Genomic DNA, 26,802 nt, shown 5'->3' on the forward strand with positions numbered 1-26,802 from the left:
GCCTGGATGGAATTATATAACCAATAAACTAGTTAGCAAGTGTCTGTGTGCAATCTAGTTAACTTTTAAAAAATACTAGACCTGTTAATCTTTAGTTTACATTCATTTAAAACAAAGAGGGAGGCAGCACTGATCAAAGAATCCTCTACGGCAGGGGTCCCCAAGCCCCGGGCTGCGGACTGCTACGGAACTGGGCCACACAGGAAGTGGTGAGCAGTGGGCGAGGGAGCGAAGCTTCATCTGCCGCCCCCATCGCTCGCATTACCGCCTGAACCATCCCCCCCACCCCACCCCAGGCCATGGAAAAACTGTCTTCCACGAAACCGGTCCCCGGTGCCAAAAAGGTTGGGGACCCCTGCTCTATGGCACAGTACTTTATTACCAACCAAATATAGATGTTTAATAAGTGCTCTATAAGAAAAGGTGCTCCAAGAATCGGTTCTATGGTAGAGTATATCTGAAAGAACAAACATGCAAGAGTAAGTTCAGGAATATTCCGAAAGAAGGGTAAGGGCAGGGACTTGCCCTGCCATTAATTACAATACATCAGACAGCAAACTAAAGAAAAAACAGGAGTACTGCAGTGATAAATAGGGCAGTGGAATAGAGCTTGAAGAATGAGAATTAGAATCAGGAGGGAAAGACATATTATTCAGTAAATGGTATAAATGGACAACTGGCTAGTCATTTGGGATAAAAAAAAAAATTCAACAGGCTCCAACATAGAAGGGTGATGTGCTTGGTAGAAAGATGCTAACAAATACAGCCAAGGATATAGTTTCTTTAATGGCATATGATGCTGAAACTTGTCTGAAAAAGCAGGGCCACACAAAGCAGAATTCAGAGCAGCATGCTCCCAGGTGGAAGCTTCCCAGGTCAGCAACACATCCCATGAGAACATACAGGTAGATGCCTATACCATTCTCCTGGTGAGAGAAGCATGCACCCTCTTGTTCTGGGGAGTCTTTGTGCCACTCTGGACTCTCCTGACTGTTCTGGAGACTCTGACCGTATGTCTGGTGCTCACCAGGTCTAAGTAACTTGTTCAAAACAGCTCTAGGACTTTCCTGAATGTTTAATGAAAGACCAGTTAAAGTGCAGATCAATTTCCCAGGCTTCCTAGAGAAGTGACTACCCGGCAGGACCAGGCCTCAGTCAAGGACTCTTCCTATAAGATTCCCATCTCACTCCTTATATTAGATAATTTCCAGTCAGGTCAAAGATGTAAATATAAGAATATCAGTAATAATAGTCCTAATGTTTAAAAAAAAAAAAAAAAAAAGCTCTGAGAAAAGCATGAGTAACAACACATTGAAAAATGGGCAAAGAATATGAAGATAGTTCAAAGAGGGCAAAATACAATGGCAAACATAGGCATGAAAAGATGCCGTAATTCTCAATATAAATGCATTTCCAAACAGAGAGAGAGAGAGAGAGCACAAAATCAATTCAATAAAATTCTAGGGCACATACATGTTACCTACAAGACACGTTACCTGCCTGCCTTTGGTGCATTAACCCATAAATATACACAGGTGAATTAGCAAACCAGTAGGGCTTAACCATACGCTTGTAACTTGCTCTGTGCAAATGTCTGTTGTCAGGTATCATTCTAACAGGCTGGACTGTGAATCAAGAAGCTAATTGTAGTTAATTATATTAATTTTGAGCTTCTCAAATTTAATTCCATTAAATGTATATGATGAAACTAGAACAATATAAAGCGTTGTTGACAAGAAGAAAGAAAAAAAGTCTCTATACATAATTGATTCATTTTTAAGTCCTAGCCAAAACTGAGGAGCCAAATGTGAGACCTTCTCAAAACCTAGGTAGTAATGAACTAAATTCTAGGAATACCATAAGGATTTTTAAAAAGGAATATATAATGAGAGGACAGCATAAGCATTAAACATATAACCAAATGAACAATGAAAGATAAGGAAAAGCAGTAGCCACTACAAAATTATAAAATAACTTTCTTTTAAAATGTATTTAATTAATAGTGCCAGCAAATGGCACTACACTCAAGACAGAATTTTTTACTAATCTATTGGATGTACCCTCTTTAAGGGAAGATTGGACAAAAATGATTTGGTAATACCATGGAAAGATTTCAAATCAATTTTTTCAGTAAGTAAGAAGTCTCTGCTATATTATATGCTCTGCTGTGGTCCCCAATCCCTGGCTAACAGTATGTGATTTTTGCTTTTAAAAAAGAGAGGCCAACTTGAGGCATAGGCAGGTTCTCTTTATGCTGTAGGACCACCACTGTCTCAATCCAAACTATCAAATTCACTTTGCTTGCTTCCAACAAATTTTAGACTAGGAAAATGTTCATCACCTTCTAGCTTCACTAAAAACTGGTTTTCACTTCATTTCCTTCTAGTATTAATCTATATGTATATACATACTTGCAACAATATACATAAATCTGGCACACTTTTTTTTTCCTTCCACAAACATTTGATGAACAAATGCCTATATGTATATTTTTCTCCCTCTCCTTAAAAAAAAAAAAAAAAAAGAAAGAAAGAAAAGAAAAAAAAACTTTATTTTTAGGATTATTTTTATTTAGGATAGTTTAAGATTTACAAAACCAGTACACAGTTCCCATATTCCACACACCCAGTTTCCACTATTATTAACATCTAACATTAGTATGGTACATTTGTTGTTATTCAATCAATATTAATACATTATTAACTGAGATCTATACTTTATTCAGATTGCCTTAGTTTTTAGGTAATGTCCTTTTTCTGTTCCAGGATTCCATCCAGGGTATCGCATTACATTTAAGTGGTCATGGCTCCCTAGGCTCTTCTTGGCTATGACAATTCCTCAAACTTTACTTATTTTTGATGACTTTGACAGTTTTGAGAACTAGTCAGGTATTTTGTAGAATGACCCTCAACTGGGATTTGTCAGGGGTTTTTTTCACTATTAGACTAGAGTATGTGTTTTTAGGAAGAAGTGTTATTTTTTAATTTAACCTAATTTTGCAAATTTCCTTCAATACTGCTATATAATCTTTATTTGCCCAAATATTTATATATCTTTAGTCTGTAATCACAGTATTCATATATTTTATATTCTTCCCTTTTACATTTCCTCTTAGAATGGCTATTATTAAAATGACAAGATATGACAGATGTTGGAGAGGATGTGAAAAAAAGGGAACCCTTGTACACTGTTGGTGGGACTGTAAATTGGAATAGTCACTATGGAAAATAGTATGGGGATTCCTCAAAAAATTAAGAATAGGACTACCACATGACCTAGCTATTTCACTTCTGGGTATTTATCCAAAGAACACAAAAACACTAATTCAAAAAGATATCTGCACTCTTATGTTCACTGCAGCATTATTTACAATAGCTGAGACATGGAAACAACCTAGGTGTCCATCGATGGATAAAGGGATGAAGAAGATGTGGTATATCCGTACACAATGGAATACTACTCAGCCATAAAAAAGAATGAAATCCTGACATTTGCGACAACACGGACAGACCTTGAGGGTGTTATGCTAAGTAAAATAAGTCAGAAGGAGAAAGACAAATACTGTATGATTTCACTCACATGTGGAATCTAGAAAAATAAAACAAAATAAAACAAAAACAAACTCATAGATACAGAGAACAGATTAGTGTTTACCAAAAGAGAAGGGGATTGGGGGGAGGTGAGCAAGGGGTGAAGGGGGTCAACTGTATGGTGATAGATTATAACTAGACTCCTGGTTTGTAGTGTATACAGATGTTGAATTACAATGCTGTACACCTTAAACTTATATAATAATTTTAAAAAACAAACCAAAAAAAAGGATAACTTAAAAAAAAAGAATAAATGGATGGATTTTTCCTCACTACAACAAAATACTTCCTCTAACTCATTTAACACTTCTTCTTTTTAACCCATTATTGACCAGGGGATTTTTGTAGAAACTAACGCCTGTGGCCTTAATACATTTCTGGTCAAAAATGTATTAACTGGAGTAAATTCCTAGAGAGAGATTCTTAAAGGGTATGAATATTTTTATGGTTCTTGATACAATATCTAAATTGTTTTTGCAAAGGGATTATATTTATAATCCCATCATCAATATCTGATTAACCATTTCTCCATAAACTCACTGACTCTAGGTGTTATTTTTAAACTATCCCTTAATTTAAATAGAGTAGATAATACTTGAACTCTCAACCTTAAATATATTTTCCTATTCTATATCATCTTTTGAGAATTGCCTGTTCCTATCCTTTGGCCATTTTATTCTATTTCGGTCCTGAAATTTGTTTGTTTAATGTATTTCAATCTGATTTTTATGTATAGAGAAGATTAGATACTAACCTTTTCATACTGATCTAAACACTTCTGTTCCATTTTTAGAGCTGCTGTCTATGCTTTTGATATGTTTCAAGGACTATACTTTTATAATCACACACATTTTTTTCCTTGGGCATTTTTGGTCCTGACTTTTATATTTAAATACTACCATAGCACTTGGAGGAAGACAGGGTTACCACTGCAGCGGAGCCTCGGGCCACCCACTCCTGCTCCTAACTTACCGCTGTTCTCTCTCACCAAGGAACAAGTCAGTCAGGAAGCCGCACCGCAGCCATGGCTTTTAAAGATAATGGAAAGACTCCCGTGGAGCCCGAGGAGGTGATTCACCGCATTAGAATCACCCTCACCAGCCACAACGTGGAAGTCTTTGGAGAAGGTATGTGCAGACCTGATCAGAGGCGTGAAGGAAAAGAATCTCAAAGTGAAAAGGACCAGTTCAGATGCCTACCAAGACTCTGAGAATAACTACAAGGAAAACTCCTTGTGGTGAAGGTTCTAAGACTTGGGATCTCTTCCAGATGAGGATCCACAAGGGACTCATTGACCTGCACAGTCCTGAGATTGTCAAGCAGATCACTTCCATCAGTATTGAGCCAGGAGTCAAGGCTGAAGTCACCAGTGCAGATGCTTAAATCAACATTTTTAATAAATTGATAATCAGTTGTTAAAAAAAAAAAAACTTCCATAATCATTAGTGCTACCCATCAAATATTTCCAGTTCTTTTCCCAAGCACATGGTAGTTTTGTATGTCCTTGGCCCCTGGAAAATTAAGTAAGTCCAAGTGATTGACTTTTTTCTTTTAACCAAGAGAGTATGAATAAAAGAGACATGTTGCTGTCAGAGAATAGGTTTTAAGAGCCAGTATGCAATTCCTCACTCTCACTTCTCGTCGGCCATGGAAACTGGCAATGTTCCAGAGAGCAGATAATCAGTCTGGGTCCCAGAGCAGCCATAATGCATGTGTAGCAAACTACTGACACGTATGCCACTAAGATTTTAGGGTTGCTACTGCAGCAAAACCTAGCTTATCCTGACTACTATAACTCTGAGAGTTATTCTAGTAAGTAGTATGCAGATGGAGACCTATATAAATCATTTTCATTGCATTTTGGAGCTGGTTATAAGTAGTATATGGGAGTACTACTAATGTACAGATTTACCTTGTATCTAGCCACATTGTTAAAATTATAATCTCTAATTTTTTATGATCTCTTTGAATAGTCTAAGAATACAATCAAATCTGAAAATAAGTGTCGTCTTTCATTTCATGGCATACAGCATTCGCAGAAACATCAAATGCAATTTTAGAAAAAAATAATGACAGTACATCCTTGTTTCCTTATTTTTTTTTTTCCATTTTAAACAGGCAATACCCTTACTGTTTCTGCATTATATATAAAGTTGTTAAGTCGTCCTTATTCAAATCCATTCCAGAGAATGAATAACATTGCATTTAGATACAAATGTCTACTTGACCACCTTTTTCTGTCCTTTTCTCTTTTGCCTCTACAATATCCTCTTAAAAGGTCTGTCTACACTGCTGTTCCAATCACTCCCCTGCTTAAAATCCTTAAAATCATGCATATAGAGTAAATGAAGAACATTTCAGCAGTCATACAAAATCCCATGGTCTGGCCCCACCTGACTTTTTCCAGCTTTAATATTCATCATGTCCTTCCAAGCACCATACATGTTTATTTATACCAGCCATTCCAAGAAGTCATGTACTTTAAAAACCTCAGTATCATTTTGCTCATGTTAGCTATTCTACTCAGAAGGCACACCCCATCTCAGGTTTGGCAGACTTTTACAAATCCTTCAATTCTCACTTCAAAAGTCACCATAGCCTTCCCTGTTTCCTTCAGGCAGAGTCAACTGTCCTGTTATCTGTGTTCTCACTACTACGCAAACAAATTATTATAGTACTGTGTGATGGTATATGTGTTAGTTTCCTATTGATCCTCTAATAGATTTCTACAAGCTTAGTGCCTTAAAAGGACACATATTTATTATATTATAGTTCTGGAGATCGGAAGATCAAAATCAAACATCAATATCACAGAGGGTCAGCAGAGCCATGTTCCCTAAAGAGGCTCTAGGGGAGAAGCTATTCTTTGCCTCTTCTGGCTCTGGTGGCTTCTGGCATACCTCGGCGTGTGGTGACATCAGTCCAATATTTGAGGCCAGCATCTTCAAATCTCCCTGGTCTGCTTCATAAGGGCTATTCCTTCTGTATGTGTGTTCAAATCTCTGTCTGCCTCCCTCTTATAAGGATATGTGTAATTGCAATTAGGGTCCACCTGGATATCCAAAATGACCTCCCCCATCACAAGACCCTTAATTTAATCACCCCTGTAAAGATTCTTTTTCCCTTATAAGGTAACACTTATAGGACAAGTTCCAGGGTTTAAGATTTGATATCTTTGGGAAGCCATTATTCTGCTTACCAGAGATGGGAATAAAGGTGGAAAAGTGAGAAGTAAAGAGGCAAAGTTAATATTACATAGGCTAGGTGCTGTTTGTAGTTTTCTCTCAGCTATCAAATATCCTCAGTCATTGGCAGTATCAACTGTTGCCTCTCTCATGTGGGGCATTTTGAGAATTCTGAAATACTCTCTCCTTGACCAAACTGCGGTCAGACTCCTCTGAGCATTCTTCTCAACTAGGCCTTGACCTTGGCTCCCATCCTTACTGGGACTGCATAGTCCAGCTTTAGCAAGAATCCTGCTAAGTCAGTTTAGAGAATTTCCTGTCCTTGCTATCTGATCACCCTGGCTTGCCCTCAGCAAGAATCCTGTTAAGTTGGTTTAGCAAGAATCTCCCTGTCCTTGATGTCTCCTCTTAGTATTTTCCCTCCACTGACCACCCCCCACCCCCGTTCTGCCTGTTGGCTATAAATCTCCAATTGTCCTTGCTGTATTCAGAACTGAGCCCAGTTTTATACTGAGGGCTCCTTTCCCCCTATTACAATAGTTCCTGGATGAAATCCATTTTTACCATTTTAACTACTGTCAGCTCTGGTTTTCTTTGACAGAACCTCCCTCTGTAACATTCTCTGGTGCAGAAGAGACATTCTTCAACTTACCTCTAAAAAGTCCTCAGCTCCTATGTCACTGGTATAACTTTGGGGTTGCTTCTGCCCAGCAGGCAATTCTCTTTGGTAAGTTTCTCTCAAGATGGCTATAGCCTGTCTAGCCTCTAAAGTGTTTGGCCCAAAGGAAACACCTTTAATTCAACATCACTGGACACACAGAGGAAGCTCTCTCTCCTGGCTCTTCCACTGTATGGCTATTTTATATATCGCTTACCTTTACACTTCCCCAGTAAAGCAGCAGCTGCCCCCAGTGTCTGGGCCATCAGTAATTCCAGGGGACCCAAATCACCCTTTTCCAAGAATTCTCTAACACTCCACTCAGACAGCATCCTAGGGAGGCCTAACTATTTCCCACAACCCAGCAGACATTCAGCCAGAGAAATATTTTTCCTCCTGAAAAGTTCCCCAATCTTTCAGAGGAATTGTTTGCAACCCACATGGAAGACAATATAAACACTACAGCACTCCCTCTTGGGTTGATAACTCTTCCAAGAACCCTTTGCTCCCACTAAAGTCTCTCTTTATCTTGTATAGACTAGAGGTAACAGAGTTCCAGTACAAATCACAGCCACTTTCCAGCAGGTTCAGCACCTCTGTTTATACTGCAGGGCTCCTTTGTCAACTACTGTCCTCAGTTTTGAGCTCCAAGAAAAATGCTTAGATGACAAGAAAAAATCCCACTTTACATCCTATTATACAAAACTGTATCTTAAAATACTTAGTATTTCTCACTTAACATTATGTTTTTTGGGATTTACCTGTGCTGAAACATGTAGTTCTGGTTTATTTAAAGAAATTATTAGACAGTATTCCATTACATGAATAAACCACATACATTCCCCTACCAAGAGACTTTTTTGCTACTATAAATCATACTGCAATGAACAATCTTATACAGGCCTCATCTGTAAAAGTTTCTCTAGGGTAAGCACCTAGTATTGGAACTTCTGGATTAAGAGATTTTGAGTATCTTCTACTTTACTGTCATTAAAATACCTTCCAAGGTGGCAGTACCAACTTATACTCTCACTAGCAATGTATGTGTTTTTCACTATACTTAGATTTACCAGACTTAATTTTGGAGGAATCTGATGGGTACTAGATTATATCTTGTTTTGACCTGCATTTCCCGGAAGCAAATTGAAAAAAGTTAATTTAGGTAGATTAACTATATCAATGCTGCTGAAAAGTCAACAAGGATGAGAACCACAAGTTAAGCACTGGATACAGCAATATAGATTTCGTGCTGCTTTGCCAAAGTAGAAGCACATGCCAGACTAGAACTGATTAAAGAAAAGATGGAATGAAAGAAACTGGGAACAGCAAGTACAGGCAAATCTCTTGAGGAGTTTTGATACAAAGAAGAGCAAAGAAATAGGGCAGTAGGCAGAAAAGAAGTGGAATCAAAGGAAAACATGGTGTGGGTTTTGAGGTTTTCTTTTTAGGATGGGAGAAATGACTGCTAGTAGAAATGATCTGGTAGAGTCAAAAACTGATGAGGTAGAAGTATGAGTAGAGAACTGCTGGAGAAATGCCTTCAGTGGGTGTGAGAGAATAGAAATTAAGCATAACAAAACATATACAGTATTTTTATGCTAAAAAACACAAAACACTGATGAAAGAAATCAAAGAAAATCTAAATAAATAGACAGACATACCATATTTATGGATTGGAAGACTAAAAATGGTTAAGATGTCAATTCTCCCCACATTGACAGATAAGTTTAATGCAATTCCTATCAAAAGCCCAGCGAGACTTTTTGTGTATATAGACAAGGTTATTCTAAAATACATAATGATCAAGGGATCAATCCAAGAAGAAGATATAACAATTATAAATATTTATGCACCCAACACAGGAGCACCTCAATACATAAAGCAAATGCTAACAACCATAAAAGGGGAAATTGACATTAACACAATAATAGTGGGGGACTTTAACACCCCACTTACACCAATGGACAGATCATCCAAACAGAAAATAAATAAAGAAACACAAGATTTAAATGACACAATAGACCAGATAGATTTAATTGATATTTATAGGACATTCCACCCGGAGTGGCAGAATACACTTCCTTCTCAAGTCCACACAGAACACTCTCCAGGATAGATCACATCTTGGGTCACAAATCAAGCCTCGGAAAATTTAAGAAGATTGAAATCGTATCAAGTATCTTTTCTGACCACAACGCCATGAGATTAGAAATCAATTACAGGAAAAAAAAACTGTAAAAAACACAAATACATTGAGGCTAAACAGGGTGCTACTAAGTAACCAAGAGATCACTGAAGAAATCAAAGAGGAAATCAAAAAATACATAGAAACAAATGACAAAAAAACAAAATGACCCAAAACCTATGGGCTGCAGCAGAAGCAGTTCTCAGAGGGAAGTTTACAGCAATTCAATCTCACCTCAAGAAACAAGAAAAATCTCAAATTAACAATCTAATCTTACACCTAAAGCAACCAGAGAAAGAAGAACAAAGAAAACCCAAAGTCAGCAGTAGGAAAGAAATCATAAAGATCAGAGCAAAAATAAATGAAATAGAAATGAAAAAAACAATAGCAAAGATCAATAAAAGCAAAAGTTGGTTCTTTGAGAAGAGAAACAATATTGATAAACTCTTAGCCAGACTCAACAAGAAAAAAAGGGAGAGGACGCAAATCAATAAATCAGAAATGAAAAAGGAGAGATCACAACTGACACCGCAGAAATACAAAGGATTATAAGAGACTACTACGAGCAACTATATGCCAATAAAATGGACAACCTCAAAGAAATGGGCAAATTCTTGGAAAGGTACAATTTTCCAAGAATTAGAAAATATAAACAGACCTATCACAAGGAATGAAATTGAAACTGTGATTAAAAATCTTCCAACAAACAAAAGCCCAGGACCAGATGGCTTCACAGGCGAATTCTACCAAACATTTAGAGAAGAGATAACACCCATCCTTCTCAATCTCTTCCAAAAAATTATACAGGGAGGAACACTCCCGAATTCATTCTACGAGGCCACCATCACCCTGATACCAAAACCAGACAAAGATATCACAAAAAAAGAAAATTACAGACTGATATCACTGATGAACACAGACGCAAAATTCCTCAACAAAATACTAGCAAACAGAATCCAACAACACATTGAAAAGATCATACACCATGATCAAGTGGGATTTGTCCCAGGAATGGAAGGATTCTTCAATATACACAAATCAATCAATGTGATACACCATATTAGCAAATTGAAGAATAAAAACCATACGATCATCTCAATAGATGCAGAAAAAGCTTTTGACAAAATTCAACACCCATTTATGATAAAAACTCTCCAGAAAGTGAGCATAGAGGAAACCTACCTCAACATAATAAAGGCCATACATGACAAACCCACAGCAAACATCATTCTCAATGGTGAAAAAACTGAAAGTATTTCCTCTAAGATCAGGAACAAGACAAGGATGTCCACTCTCGCCACTCTTATTCAACATAGTTTGGAAGTCCTAGCCATGGCAATCAGAGAAAAAAAAGAAATAAAAGGAATACAAATTGGAAAAGAAGAAGTAAAACTGTCGCTGTTTGCAGATTACATGATACTATACACAGAATATCCTAAAGATGCCACCAGAAAACTACTAGAGCTAATCAATGAATTTGGTAAGGTTACAGGATACAAAATTAATGCACAGAAATCTCTTGCATTCCTATACACTAATGATGAAAAATCTGAAAGAGAAATTAAAGAAACACTCCCATTTACCACTGCAACAAAAAAAGTAAAATACCTAGAATAAGCCTACCTAAGGAGGCAAGAGACCTGTACTCCGAAAACTATAAAACACTGATGAAAGAAATCAGATGACACAAAGAGATGGAGAGATATACCATGTTCTTGGATTGGAAGAATCAATATTGTGAAAATGACTATACTATCCAAAGCAATCTACAGAGTCAATGCAATCCCTATCAAATCACCAATTGCATTCTTCACAGAATTAGAACAAAAAATTTTACAATTTGTATGGAAACACAAAAGACCCTGAATAGCCAAAGCAATCTTGAGAAAGAAAAACGGAGCTGGAGGAATCAGGCTCCCTGACTTCAAACTATACTACAAAGCTACAGTAATCAAGACAGTATGGTACTGGCACAACAACAGCAATATAGATCAATAGTACAGAATAGAAAGCCCAGAGATAAACCCACGTACACATGGTCACCTAATTTATGACAAAGGAGGCAAGAACATACAATGGAGAAAAGACAGCCTCTTCAATAAGTGGTGCTGGGAAAACTGGACAGCTACATGTGAAAGAATGAAATTAGAACACTCCCTAACACCATACACAAAAATAAACTCAAAATGGATTAAAGACCTAAATGTAAGAACAGATACTATAAAACTCTTAGAAGAAAACATAGGAAAAACACTCTCTGACATAAACCACAGCAAGATCTTTTTTGACCCACCTCCTAGAGTAATGAAAATAAAAACAAAAATAAACAAATGGGACCTAATGAAACGTAAAAGCTTTTGCACAGCAAAGGAAACCATAAACAAGATGAAAAGACAACCCTCAGAATGGGAGAAAATATTTGCAAACGAAGCAACGGACAAAGGATTAATCTCCAAAATATACAAACAGCTCATGGAGCTCAATATCAAAAAAAACAACCCAATCAAAAAATGGGCGGGGCTTCCACTGGTGGCACAGTGGTTAAGAATCCGCCTGCCAATGCAGGGGACACAGGTTCAAGCCCTGGTCTGGGAAGATCCCACATGCTACAGAGCAACTAAGCCCGTGTGCCACAACTACTGAGCCTGCGCTGTAGAGCCTGCGAGCCACAACTACTGAGCCTGTTTGCCACAACTACTGAAGCCTGCGCGCTAGAGCCCGAGCTACACAACAAGAGAAGCCACCGCAATGAGAAGCCCGCACACCGCAACGAAGAGTAGCCCCCACTCACCATAACTAGAGAAAGCCCACGCACAGCAACAAAGACGCAATGCAGCCAAAAATAAATTAATTAAATAAATAAATTTATTTAAAAAAAAAAAATGGGCGGAAGACCTAAACAGACATCTCTCCAAGGAGGACAGACAAATGGCCAAGGGGCTCATAAAAGGGTGCTTAACATCACTAATTATTAGAGAAATGGAAGTCAAAACTACCATGAGGTATCACCTCACACCAGTCAGAAGGGCCATCATCATAAGATCTACAAACAATAAATGCTGGTGAGGGTGTGGAGAAAAGAGAACCCTCTTGTACTGTTGGTGGGAATGTAAACTGATATAGCCACTATGGAGAACAGTATGGAGGTTCCTTAAAAAACTAAAAAGAGAACTACCATGTGACCCAGCAATCCCACTCCTGGGCATATACCCTGAGAAAACCATAACTCAAAAGGACATATGTACCCCAACGTTCACTGCAGCACTATTTACAATAGCCAGGACATGAAAACAACCTAAATGTCCAACGACAGATGAATGGATAAAGAAGATGTGGTACATATATACAACGGAATATTACTCAACCATAAAAAGAAATGAAATTGGGTCATTTGTAGAGATGTGGATGGACCTAGAGTTTGTCATACAGAGTGAAGTAAGCCAGAAAGAGAAAAACAAATATCATATATTAACACATATATGTGGACTCTAGAAAAATGGTACAGATGAACCTATTTGCAGGGCAGGAATAGAGACACAGATGCAGAGAACAGACATGTGGACACGGGGAGGAAAGGGAGGGTGGGACGAATTGGGAGATTAGGACTGACATATATACACTACCATGCATAAAATAGATAGCTAGTGGGAACATGCTATAAAGCACAGGAAGCTCAGCTCGGCACTCTCTGACAACCTAGATGGGTGGGGTGCGGGGTGGGAGGGAGGTCCAAGAGGGAGGGGATATATGTATACATACAGCTGATTCACTTTATTGTACAGCAAAAACTAACACAACATTGTAAAGCAATTATAGTCCAATAAAAAAATTTTTTTAAATAAACACTAAAAATAAATAAATAAAATTTATATGCAAAAGCAACTACAACAGGCAAAATAATTTAAAAAAAAAGAATTGTAGGAAGAAGGCGTCTACTCAATTTCAAGACCTATTATATAGCTCCAACGATCAAGATTGTGTCATACTGGCTGAGAGATAGACACATAGATCAATGAAACAGAAGACAGAACCCAGAAATAAAAACACACAAACATGCTCACCTGATATTTGACAACAATGTAAAAGCAATTCAATGGAGGAACGATAAGCTTTTCAACAAATAGTGCTGGAGTAGTTGGACATTTATAGGGGGAGAAAAAATGAAGCTCAACCTAATTCTCACAATTTATACAAAAAGTAATTCAAAATTGATCCTGAACTTAAATGTTATATGTAAAACCATAAACTGTTTAAAAAAGAAAAAAGGCAAAAAACTCTTGGATCTATAGCTAGGCAAAGAGATCTTAAACTTGACATAAAAAGCACAATCCATAAAAGAAAAAATTTATAAACTGAAATTCATCAAAATTTAAATTTATGCTCTGAGAAAGACCCTGTTATGAGGATGAACAGACAAGCTACAGACTGGGAGAAAATATTTGCAACCCACAACAAAAGATTAGTGTCTAGGGTATTAAAAACAAAAATGAAAACACAAACTTCTCAAAACTCAACAGTAAAATAAACAATCAATTTTTTTAAAATTGGCAAAAGATACTGTTATGGGCTAAGTTGTGTCCCCCCAAATCCATCTGTTGAAGCCCTAACTTCTAGTACCTCAGAATGTGAATGTATTTGGAGCTAGGCCCTTTACAGAGGGAATCAAGTTAAAATGAAGTTATCAGGATAGGCCCTAATCCAGTGTGACTGGTGTCCTTAGAGGAAAAGAAAATTTGGACACACAGACACCAGAGATGCATATACACAAAGGAAAAACCATGTTGAGGACACAGCAAGAGGAATGCCATCTGTTAAGCAGAGTAAGACCTCAGAAGAAACCAAACCTGCCAACACGTTGTTCTTGGATTCCTAGCCTCCAGAACTGTGAGAAAATAAATTTCCATTATCTAAGCCACTCCATATGTGGTATTTTGTTATGGCAGCCCTGGCAAACTAATACAGACACAAAGAGACATTTAACCCAGGAGGATATATAGATGGCAAATAAACACATGAAAACAAAGTCAGCATCATTAGCCATTAGGGAAATGTAAATTAATAACACAATGACTTATCATCACATACCTATTAAAATGGGGTAAAGAGATGCAGAGAGATCAGATTACTCATATACCGCTGGTTGTAATGTAAAATGTACAGCCACTCCAGAAAACAGCTTGACAGTTTCTTAAAAATACTAACACACAACTATCATATGACCCAGTAACTGCACTCCTGGGCATTTATCCTAGAGAAACGAAAACTTATGTTTACACAAAGACCTTTACACAAATATTTAAAGCAGCTTTATTTATAATAACCAAGAATCGGAAACAACACAGATGTCCATCAATGGGTAAATAGTTAAATAAACTGTGGTACATCCAACATATTACCCAGTAATAAAAAGGAATGAACTACTGATATATGCTAAAACCTGGATGAATCTCCAAAGTATTATGCTGAATGAAAAAAGCCAGTCTCACAGGGATACACACATGATTCCAGTTAAATAACATTCTTAAAATTACAAAATTATACAAATGGGAGAATAGATTGGTATGGGTATACAAAGGCAATATGAAAGATCTTTGTGGTGATAGAAATATTCTGTATCTTCACTGATTTAATATCAATCTCCTAGATGTGGTATTATAATCTTGCAAGGTGTTACCATTGGGAAAATCTGGGTAAAGGGTACACAGGATCTCTCTGCATTTTTTCTTACAACTACATGTGAATCTACAATTATCTCCATATAAAAGATTTTAATTCAAAGAAGGTCATCAACTTAAACATTTAAAATATGTGCAACTTATAAATACAATATGCCTCAATAAAAATAGTTATGTAGTAAAAAATATTTTTAAAAGACATAAATCTTTAAAAAACTGTCCAGACCAGTGTTGTCCCACAAAACTTTCTGCAATTGCTGATATATTCTATACTTCTGTGCTGTCTAAAACAGTAGTCACTAGCCACACATGGCTAATAAACACTTAAAATGTGACTAATATGACTGAAAAGCTCAATTTTTTATTTTATTCATTTTAATCAATTTAAATTTAAATAGCCACATGTCATTGGTGGCTACCACATTGGACAAGGCAGGTCTAGACATTACAAAGAATGGGAAAGATCATCATATGCTAAGATGAAACTGTGGCCAAAGTGTATTCAGAAAAAATGTAAATTTTATAACATTGTATGATACCATTTATGTAACAAAAACAAGGAAATAAATGTATATAAGCATGTATATGAAATATACATTTATATATGCTTTTATCTTCTATATAGCCTTCTGTACTATTTAAATTTTTTTTGACAATAATCCTGTGCTGCTTTCTTTTAAAAGCCAAAAGCCCATGCTGGAATTTAAATTTCTGATACCTTGAAAATTCATATACTATTCAACAATACAAAATAAATCACATGTTAGGATATTTCAGAAAGTTTAAGTTTTTATTTGGTCTGCTAGATTCTAGTTTGTCAATTTTTTTTCCCAAGTGTGGCCTTTTTTTGAACTTAGTAACATACAATTACCCACAGGAAAAAGGAGACAAATAAGGAAAAAACAAGTATAAATAATGGGAACTTATGAAATCAAGTTAACTAACTTCTTACATAAACAGCTGTAAGATCTGGATATTTATATCAAGTGTTCTATCAGAAAGCAAAATTTCCTTAGAAAATAATGTCTACAGTTTATTCATGATCATAGTTACAGAATTATGAATGAAGATTAATGAGTATTTATAATTACAGTGAAGGGAGATAAAATCTCCAAGGTAGAAACAGATTTAACAATCTGTTACAATTCTCTCTCATAATCTTGAACGGCAGAAAGAAAGGGAAGATTATAAAACAGATGATAGCTAACTCTATGTGTCAAGTGCCGTTCTAAACTTTATGTAGAGGCAGGATTCCTCAGAATCAAAGATGCTGTTGATTGTAAGATGCACATAGTACTGTAGTATTTACTACTGAAAAAAATTCGTGCATAAGTGGATCTACACAGTTCAAACATGAGTTGTTCAAGGATCAACTGTACATGACATTATGGTAAAGGGAAAACTATGGAGACAGCAAAAAGATCAGTGGTTGCCAGAGTTAGCAGAGAGGGAGGGATGAGTAGGCGGAACACAAAGGATTTTTAGGGTAGTGAAACTATTCTGTATAATACTGTAATAGTGGATACATGTCATTATACATTTGTCAAAACCCATATTAAAACCCAAAAGTGAACCCTAAGGTAAAGTACAGACTTTGGGTGATAATGATATGTCAACACAGGTTCATCAACTGTAACAAATGTGCCACCTCCGGGGCAAGTTGTTGACACAGGGTATATGGGAATTCTCTGTACTTTCTGCTCAATGTTGCTGTGAACCTCAAACTACTCTAAAAACTAGTCTATTAAAAATAGTTTTTCAAATAAATGAGGACTTTTGTCATCACAGCTAACTATTCAATCAACTCTGTATCATCACTATCACAATACAAAATGGGCAACTGGATTCCAGCAGTTTGAACCTGGATTCTAATTCAGTTCTGCCACTTACCAGCAAGTTACTTACCCTCTCTATGCCTCAATCCTCTCATTTGTAAAAGAGGTATTAAAAAAGGTGTGAGAATTAAATGAATGAATATATAAGCAAAACTGTTTAGGACGGTGGCTAGTTCAGTTATAATTTGGTAACTGTTAGCAATTACCATTGTGATTATCATCAGATTGAGAAGATAACATGAAAAGCACACAATACAATGCCTCATACCATAAATGAAAAATTAGCTACTTTCCTCCACCTTGTGTAAAAAAAAAAAAAAGTAATAAAACTTTTCCCACACATCAAGTGCATATCAGAGAGGGGAGGATAAAGTATGGGATTATCAGAATCACCTCTGAAAGGTTTTCAAAACATACATACCACAAACCCAAATACTAAATTAGAAACTGTGAGAGGTGTATATGGAAACACGTGTATTCTAATAAAGTTTTCCATAAGGTTCTAATACACACACACACACACACACACACACACACACATATACATTCTTACTTTACCCAACCCATCTACCATGCAAATCTAGTTCTGATGAAGTTATTGCACACCAGTGGTTAATGGGATTTAATGCACTGAAATATCATATATTTTAACATAAATTTCTTGGAGTTCCTATGTATTATCTAGATCAGGGGCTGGCAAATAGAGTCCACAGTTCAAATCTAGCCCAGCACCTGATTTTATATATAAAGTTTTATTGAAACACGGCACACCCATTCATTTCCATATTGTCTACAGCTGCTTTCATACAACCACCACAGAGCTGAGTAGTTGCTACAGAGACTACATGGCTCATAAACTTGAAAATTCTTACTATCTGGCCTTTACAGAGAAAGTTTCCCAACCTTAGTCTAGATTATTCATGCAGCATGCTATTCAGTAGCTCAACTAGAACATTTACTGTTAACAGTGAGTGCAGTGTAATTACAGCATCTCTAAGTACGTAAAAAACTAGAAGACTGGAACAAAGCAAACAAACAGTTCTTCACACTAAGAGTACAGAGGACAGAAACAGTTTCCCTGCTAGCATTCCTGCTTTAAGGATACTGTTCCTCCTCCAACTCCAAGCAAGATAGCTTGGCAAAGTTCAGACCCTCTCCCGTGGTCATATGAGTGGACACACTGCCACTTCCCAATGTGGAATAAGGAAAGACATGCAGTCCCTCTCTAATGGTTAGCTGAGACTTGAGAGATCAACGCTGGCATCCATGTCCCCACTACACAGAATAAAGAAGTTGTTCTGCATTAGGAGAAAATGAAGCTGAAAGGCAGAGATGAGGAGAGAGAGAAGATTGTCTTGGTGACATTCTCAGCTCAGGTTCCAATTATCCTTGACCCAACTGCACCCCTGCCATCCTGAGTTTGGGTTATGTGGACCAGTAAATTCCCTTTTTTGCCCAAGTAGATTTTTAAAAGGTTGGTGACATCTGCAATCCAAGAATTCTAACTAACATGACAAGCAACTTCTTCAGCTCACAAAAGGGTTTGTTCATTCGTTCATTCGTTCATTTATTTTAATGAGAATGGAGATAGTTTTGGTCACCAGTTTTGTTCATCCTTCATTAAATCCTTCATAAATTAACAGATGTTCATAATACACACACACATACATTTTAAAAAACTGAATGAGAGTACAGTAACATCTCAATCAGTAATTAACAGTATTTTTCACTTGATTTTTCCTAGTATAAAACAACTGATAGAAAACACAAGTTATCTGACATATATACAAAGAAATCCCTTCAGGTACATTTAGCCCTATCACTTCCATCTCCTCAACAATAATTATCAGTAATCAGAAAGATGAGCCTAGGACACTGTAATATTCTGATTTATCAAAGAAAGATTCTATCATATTTAGTATGTATTAATCCTAGAAAGTAGAGTAATTCATTTGGTAAATTTTCAACACCAATTGAGATAAAAATGAAAAATATTCTGTTAACCCTCTATAATTCAGGAAATTAAGTTCTTCATAATATCTCATTTAAAGAAGGTTCAAGTTCCACTCTACTTTCAAATTAGCTACCTGTAGCTCTATTTTAAGAAAAATTTAACAGAAGATATCATCCTACAAATGGATAATTATTGCACTGGGTGAGAATTTTACTTGCATATTTTATAAATATAATACTGCCTTGAATCAACTTTTTAAATTCCAAAGCTTAAACTATTTGATATTTTATTCTTGAATTACCTGTCTGTAATAGAATCTAATCATAAAATAATATTAGAAATAGATGATGCTTTGAAAGAGAATTTCACATAACCCTGATATTGAAATAACATCTTTCTGGATTATGTGGCTGTTGGGAGTTCTGTTAAAAGCACACTACATCAAGACACTTTAAATGACTAACCAACCCTAACTACCATAACACACCCTTAGGATACTCTCTAGAGGAAAGGAGGTCCACAATGCATTTTAAATTTTTAACAAAACACACACACATGCACACACTCACGTTCATCTATCCTGAGGGATCTGAAGGCCTCCAATTCATCTTTTGTTATTTTAAAATGCCTTATTTTGTATTCCTCATTATTCTATGGCCTATCAAAGCATCAAGACCATACTTAGATACTCAATAAACACTCCTCATATCAAAGCACACAACTTTAAGAAAATTAAACAGTGCAAAAAAGGCTTATAATAAAGACTACTCTGCCTGTCCTCTCCTCAAACCCCAGACAACCAATTTTCGTTATCTTAGCTACCTAGACAGTTGCCTCAATATCTAATATATGTATACTACTATTGCTTGAGATATTAATAACTAATCATAACATTAATAGCTAACATGTATTGTGTTACTAAGTGCCAGACATAGAACTTTATATACATTCTCTCATTTCATCTTCACGACAGCTTCATGAGGTAGGAGCTATTATATTCCCATTTTAGTCTGGAAAATTGGAACACAGTTCAATAACTTGCCCAGAGTCACAAAGCTAGTAAGTACAAAACTAGGATTTGAACTCAAGCAGCCAAACACCAGCACTCTCACTTTTAACCTACACCCTCTTATATTTACCCACTCCACAGTCCCCTCTTAATAAATACTTTTGGGATAGGTCTCACAAATTAAATAAAAATAGGGATCGAAACAAAACAAAGAGGTCAAAACAGTAAAATGGCATTTCTCTCAATCAAATATAATTTTTTGGTTCTACAGGTCAGTAATTTTCAACTTTGGCTTTGCCACAATCCATGAGGTCACCAATTAGTTGCATTTTCATTTTTACATATTGACTCAGTAGTTACTATGCTTAGGGTATAGTATTTTTAAATCTAAATTACAAGTATATGGCCTATAGCATTTTTGCTGAATAAAAAAGGCATCAGATCCTAAAGACTGACAGAAAGACACGTTTTGAAGGGAAAGAGTGTGCCCGCAATCTATCAGAAAAAGAAAAGTAATTTTCAAAGTAACTTTCTATCTGCTTTATGAAAACAAATAAGTTTATATGTGTACATATGTATATCGCTATATAATAGGGCAAAAAAATTTAGTAATGGAAAAAGGCAAAACCACTTTCACTAAAGAAAAGTTTCAAAAAATAGATTTTGTAAAATCTGTAAAGACAGGAGATGTAGTAGTTCTTCAGATTAATATTCTAAACAAAGAAAAAATGAGACATGAATATGGACAAATTTAATGTGAAGCAAAAAAGTTACCATTAAAAAAAAAAAAATGAGACACTAGAGAAAAGGCAGTAATAGAAGTTTGAAATTGAGAAAAAAAGGAAGCGAGCAAGAGATGAAAGCCCCAGGTAATCTAGGCAATCCAGTTCAAAGCTCTGAGTCAGATCCTGCTGAGACAGAGAGCCCTTATAATAATACTCTGGCTGAAGGGAATATTGTGGCCTCATTCTATGAAAGAGCAGAGAAGGCTTACTGAGGACGTACTAGTGAGTGAAACGGAAGGCTGGTGACAGCAAGCCAGCTGGATCTGTAGACCAACATATGGTCTTTATCTCTGCTGAAGTTTTACTTCTAACCATTCTAGATAACAGGAATCCGAACCTACTTACAGCCTACACTTCTCATTTCAGCACTTATTTGTATTCTGATATCTTTCCAACTGGATCATTAACTTCTGGAGAGCAGAAGCTATTCTATTTATTCTATTTTCACCTATATAACCTAGTACAGTGTTATGCACCTAGTAGATAGATGCTCAAGCCTATCAATCTTGAAAAATCACAACATACAACAGAGCATTAGAGTTTAAAGAAATCTGAAGAGAGCATCCAGTCTAGCCTCTTTATCTTAAAAGCAAAGAAACTAAGTGTAGTTTAAATGTCCACTAGCCTAAAGTGGAAGAGCTGGGATTAGCACCCTAATCCCCTGATAATCAGTTTATCTTTTTCCAAATAGCCTCTAATTTCTTCCAATAAAATAAAACAATCTTATTTCATCAGAAAACAAAGTCAACAGCATCAGTACTCACTATATGTCAGAGCCCTTTACATTTGCTTGGCAGTCTACATGCCTAGGTCTGTGATGACTGCTTTACAAACATTACTCCAGTTAATACTCACAACGACTCTAAGAGGTAGGTACTATTATCCTAATTTCACAAAAACGTAAAATGTAATTTGACCATGATGATAGTAAGTGGCAGAACCTAGATTCTCCATTTGTCACCAGAGTCTTGGCTCTTAGCCAGTATCCTATACTGTTTCTCACTGTATTTACCACAAATATACTGAAGTCTCAAGATAAACAAATGTTTAAGTGACTGACTAAATGAATGGATTATTTAATTAATTGAAAAGTAAGGTTCTCTCATAGCAAATATCTCTAAAAAGAAGGGTTCATTGTTAATCTAATTACATAATCCCCTAAGAAAGGTTTTAACAGTGAGCAGTCTGCATACTAACAGGAGATTTAAGGATAGCTAATTTCTTTATCCCACAAATAATTCACCTATTCAACAAATAGTGAGAAACTATTTTTGTGACACAGTGTTAAATTTGAACATAAAAAGTAAAATAAACTTGTTCCTGCAAGATCCTATTCCACTAAATTAAAACCCACACAAACTACAAAGTTACAGTAATCAAGACAGTATGGTACTGGCACAAAAACAGAAATATAGATCAATGGAACAGGATAGAAAGCCCAGAGATAAACCCACGCACATATGGTCACCTTATCTTTGATAAAGGAGGCAAGCATATACAGTGGAGAAAAGACAGCCTCTTCAATAAGTGGTGCTGGGAAAACTGGACAGCTACATGTAAAAGAATGAAATTAGAACACTCCCTAACACCATACACAAAAATAAACTCAAAATGGATTAAAGACCTAAATGTAAGGCCAGACACTATCAAACTCTTAGAGGAAAACATAGGCAGAACACTCTATGACATAAATCACAGCAAGATCCTTTTTGACCCACCTCCTAGAGAAATGGAAATAAAAACAAAAATAAACAAATGGAACCTAATGAAACTTAAAAGCTTTTGCACAGCAAAGGAAACCATAAACAAGACCAAAAGACAACCCTCAGAATGGGAGAAAATATTTGCAAACGAAGCAACTGACAAAGGATAAATCTCCAAAATATACAAGCAACTCATGCAGCTCAATAACAAAAAAACAAACAACCCAATCCAAAAATGCGCAGAAGGCCTAAATAGACATTTCTCCAAAGAAGATATACAGATTGCCAACAAACACATGAAAGGATGCTCAACATCATTAATCATTAGAGAAATGCAAATCAAAACTACAATGAGATATCATCTCACACTGGTCAGAATGGCCATCATCAAAAAATCTAGAAACAATAAATGCTGGAGAGGGTGTGGAGAAAAGGGAACACTCTTGCAGTGTTGGTGGGAATGTAAATTGATACAGCCACTATGGAGAACAGTATGGAGGTTCCTTAAAAAACTACAAATAGAACTACCATACGACCCAGCAATCCCACTACTGGGCATATACCCTGAGAAAACCATAATTCAAGAAGAGTCATGTACCAAAATGTTCATTGCAGCTCTATTTACAATAGCCAGGACATGGAAGCAACCTAAGTGTCCATCATCAGATGAATGGATAAAGAAGATGTGGCACATATATACAATGGAATATTACTCAGCCATAAAAAGAAACGAAATTGAGTTATTTGTAGTGAGGTGGATGGACCTAGAGTCTGTCATACAGAGTGAAGTAAGTCAGAAAGAGAAAAACAAATACAGTATGCTAACACATATACGTGGAATCTAAGAAGAAAAAAAAAAAAAAGGTCATGAAGAACCTAGTGGTAAGACGGGAATAAAGACACAGACCTACTAGAGAATGGACTTGAGGATATGGGGAGGGGGAAGTGTAAGCTGTGACAAAGTGAGAGAGTGGCATGGACATATATACACTACCAAACGTAAAATAGCTAGCTAGTGGGAAGCAGCTGCATAGCACAGGGAGATCAGCTTGGTGCTTTGTGACCACCTAGAGGGGTGGGATAGGGAGGGTGGGAGGGAGGGAGATGCAAGAGGGAAGAGATATGGGAACATATGTATATGTATAACTGATTCACTTTGTTATAAAGCAGAAACTAACACACCATTGTAAAGCAATTATACTCCAATAAAGATGTTTAAAAAAAAAAAAAACCCACACAAGTTTCTACACCAGTCATCAAAATCAAAATAAATGTATAACACTGCCCTCCTTCTGGTGGAGAAAGGAGTAACATTAACTGAGCACCTACAATGTGCCAGTTCTTAAACCTCAACAAAGAGTCTCACCTAATCCCTTAAAGCCAAGTGAACTAGGCAGTATCTCCATTTTCTGATGAACAAACTGAGGCTTTAAGAGATTAAGAACCTGTCTCAGGTTACTTGGCTAATTACTACAAATCCAGAATTGGAACCCAAGTTTGACCAAAAGTCTATGTTCTCTCCAAAAACGACTTAAAGGTACTATTATTTTATTTGCTCACCAAAGCAAAAAAGGTTTGCTAGGTTTCTTTCCAAGGGAGTAGGAAGACACCGCTTACTTTAACAACAAAAAAGAATATATTATCTCACTTAATCCTCAGCTTATTAGTTATTATTATTTCATCCCACTATTATAAATCATGAAGCTAAAACTCAGGGAAGTAGCTTGCCCAAGAATGCACAGCAAGGAAGCAGCAGAACTATACCAGGTCTGTACCAGGTGTGAATGCAAAACTAACCACAGGAAAAATGCAGAAAGACCTTAGGCCTGGTAGTTATGAGCTTAAGACTCAAAACACCTAAACTAAGTGGACCTTGTGTTTGTCAAGCAAAAAGGAATGGTACATATCATCTATTTCAACTTCCACTTCAATGATGAGGAAGTTGATTTTCTAGTAATAGTCTATTAAATGGCAACTTGAAGACTGGTCTCTAAATTCCAAGCCTACAGGCCATTACATTATACCAAGCAATTTCTGGATTTGTTGCCTGTTGAAATTATTCCTAAAGTACCAAACAATGAACTATTTCACAAAGCAAAGGTTTATGAAGAGAAAAGAGTTATGTTAAAATACATAGAATCAATATTTAAGTATTTAAAATACTTTCACAGGAGTAGATGAATAGAAATATTCCTTAGCAACATTTTCAATGCATCATCTGAAAACTTTGTCTATTTCTTGATATATTTTTAGGGCCTAAAGTGTGAACTAAAAGAGAGATGTCTCCGATGCCAATTCTGAGAATTTTTTTTACCACTTTGGTCAAAAAAAAAAATGTTTAGTTTTACTGTAGAACTCTGTCAGAAATCCAAAGTAGCCTTTTCATTGAGAGTGGCCCAGGTATATTCCTAAGGAACTGTGCCACTGTTTTTGATAAGTCAAAGTGATGAATGAGAAGGTGATGAGTATTAACATATAACATGGGTAAGTGCTTGTATTTATATTATACTAAGTAATATAAGCATGCTATAATCCCAACTCCAGAAATAAACAGAATCATTCTAATCCAAGATAACCAGGTAGAGACTTCCATGTTTGTTCACCCTACTACAACACAAAGATTGTCTTCATCCCTTAAGCTCATAAAAACTACAGGAGTTCTTCAGGAAGCTTTGCTGCTGCCCTCCGCACATCACTATGGATCATTAAAAACCGGAATGCATCAAGAATTGCTTCCAGGCCTGAACTAGCACTAGCTCAGCTATAAACTAACAGAATGCTACTGATCTTGGAGAGGGTCACTGTTTACTTACAGGGGAAGATACTCATGTGATGGGAAACGTGTTGCACTGTCCTCCTCTGGCTCCCGCCCCCCCCCCGAAAAAACACGGTACTGTGACAAGCTAATGTGAGCGTGGGTCTATTCCCAAAAGTTTTGACCTCTCTTTTTAATCGCTTAAGGACAAACGCTCAAAGAAGGACATAAAAGACACAAGGGGCCCCGTGGTGCTGCCTATGGCATCACGGCAAGGACATCACTCTGGCCAAAAAACTGTGTTCGTCCCCTACACTCCCCCACAGTGAGCCAAATGAGAGGAACAGATACCGTCATTCACTCTGGCGAAGGAAAAGAGAAGAAATCAAAACCAGACGCGCTTCCTTCTCGCCCCGAGAGGCTTGGAGCAGGACTAGGGGCTTAACGTGCGGTTCCAAACCAGCACCAGGCCCCCGCCGCCAATGCACCCGCGAGCAGCGCGGCGACAGAGTAGAATCGTCAACATCTCCACCTCTGTCCTCCAGGCACAGCCAGGGACGGCGTCCCAGAGCCCGCCCCGGCCGGGCCCGCCCCGCTATCTCCTCCCCCGTTATCCGCTCACAGCCGCGCTCGGGCCTGGATTTGCCTCCCCGCCCTCCCCAACTTCCGCGCGTTCCACTACCCCGAACACGCAGGCCACCGCCCCCTGCGAGCCCGGGGGAGAAAGGTAGGAGGATCGCAGGGCTAGGAATGCGCTCGGCGCCGTTTCTCACCTCTGGATGGAGAAGGGGCACGCAGCCCGCTTCGGTCTCGTACTCATCCGGGCCGTCCGCCATCTTGGTGTTAAATCCCTCCTCCCGCTGCATGCCGGGAGAAAGCGTTTCACCCTCGCGGGGTTCGGGCAAGGCGGAGGGCGAGCGCGAGGGCGAGCTCGAGCCCCGCCGGAGGCAACGCGGCCGCCTCCTCCTCCTCCTTCCCTTCCCCCCGTGACGCCCCCTCTGCCCCTCCCCCCTCGAGGAGCACGGGTCCCTGCGCGCGTGCGCGCGTGCCGGGCCGGCCGGAGCGGGAGCGCGCTCTGCTGCACTGCGCCGGGGCGGGCGGGCGGAAGGCTCTGGGCGTGGGCGCTGCCACTCGCGAGCGGGCCCGCGCCCCAGGCAGCTGTGCGCCTCTGGCTACCCCGGGGAGGCGGCTGCTGGGCAACCGGGTAGGTAACGTGAGAAACCAAGCGGCGGCACGGGAACGAAAGCAGGGCTCCGGAGAGGCGCAGCCGAGATTCGGGATCCCCGGCAGTCGGGGCGGCCAAGCCCGCAAACCCCACTGTCCCGATACGAGACCCCCGGGACCCCTTCTCAGAGACCCGGAGTGGAACCATCACTTCGCTCCAGGTACTAGGTTTTGGGCTCTCAGGCTTGAATCCAGATGTGCATCGCTCCACAGGACGAAAGACGCACCCCTTCCTCCGCATTCA

At 37.8% G+C, this 26,802-nt stretch overlaps 1 protein-coding gene and 1 pseudogene across 1 annotated transcript in view; one reads left to right on the forward strand and one right to left on the reverse strand.

Moving 5' to 3' along the window:
• ZDHHC17 (zinc finger DHHC-type palmitoyltransferase 17) overlaps nt 1-26,239 on the reverse strand; it is a 97,873-nt gene extending 71,634 nt beyond the window's left edge. Inside the window, exon 1 of the mRNA XM_061204970.1 lies at nt 26,108-26,239. Within this exon, the coding sequence (XP_061060953.1) occupies nt 26,108-26,200 (93 nt within the window). The 5' untranslated portion in view covers nt 26,201-26,239. The remainder of the gene's footprint in view (nt 1-26,107) is intronic.
• LOC133100993 (small ribosomal subunit protein uS10-like) lies at nt 4,615-4,973 on the forward strand (annotated as a pseudogene).
• Nucleotides 26,240-26,802: the final 563 nt, after the last annotated feature.

The sequence above is a fragment of the Eubalaena glacialis genome, chromosome 11, assembly GCF_028564815.1.
Source record: "Eubalaena glacialis isolate mEubGla1 chromosome 11, mEubGla1.1.hap2.+ XY, whole genome shotgun sequence".
Classification (NCBI taxonomy): domain Eukaryota; kingdom Metazoa; phylum Chordata; class Mammalia; order Artiodactyla; family Balaenidae; genus Eubalaena; species Eubalaena glacialis.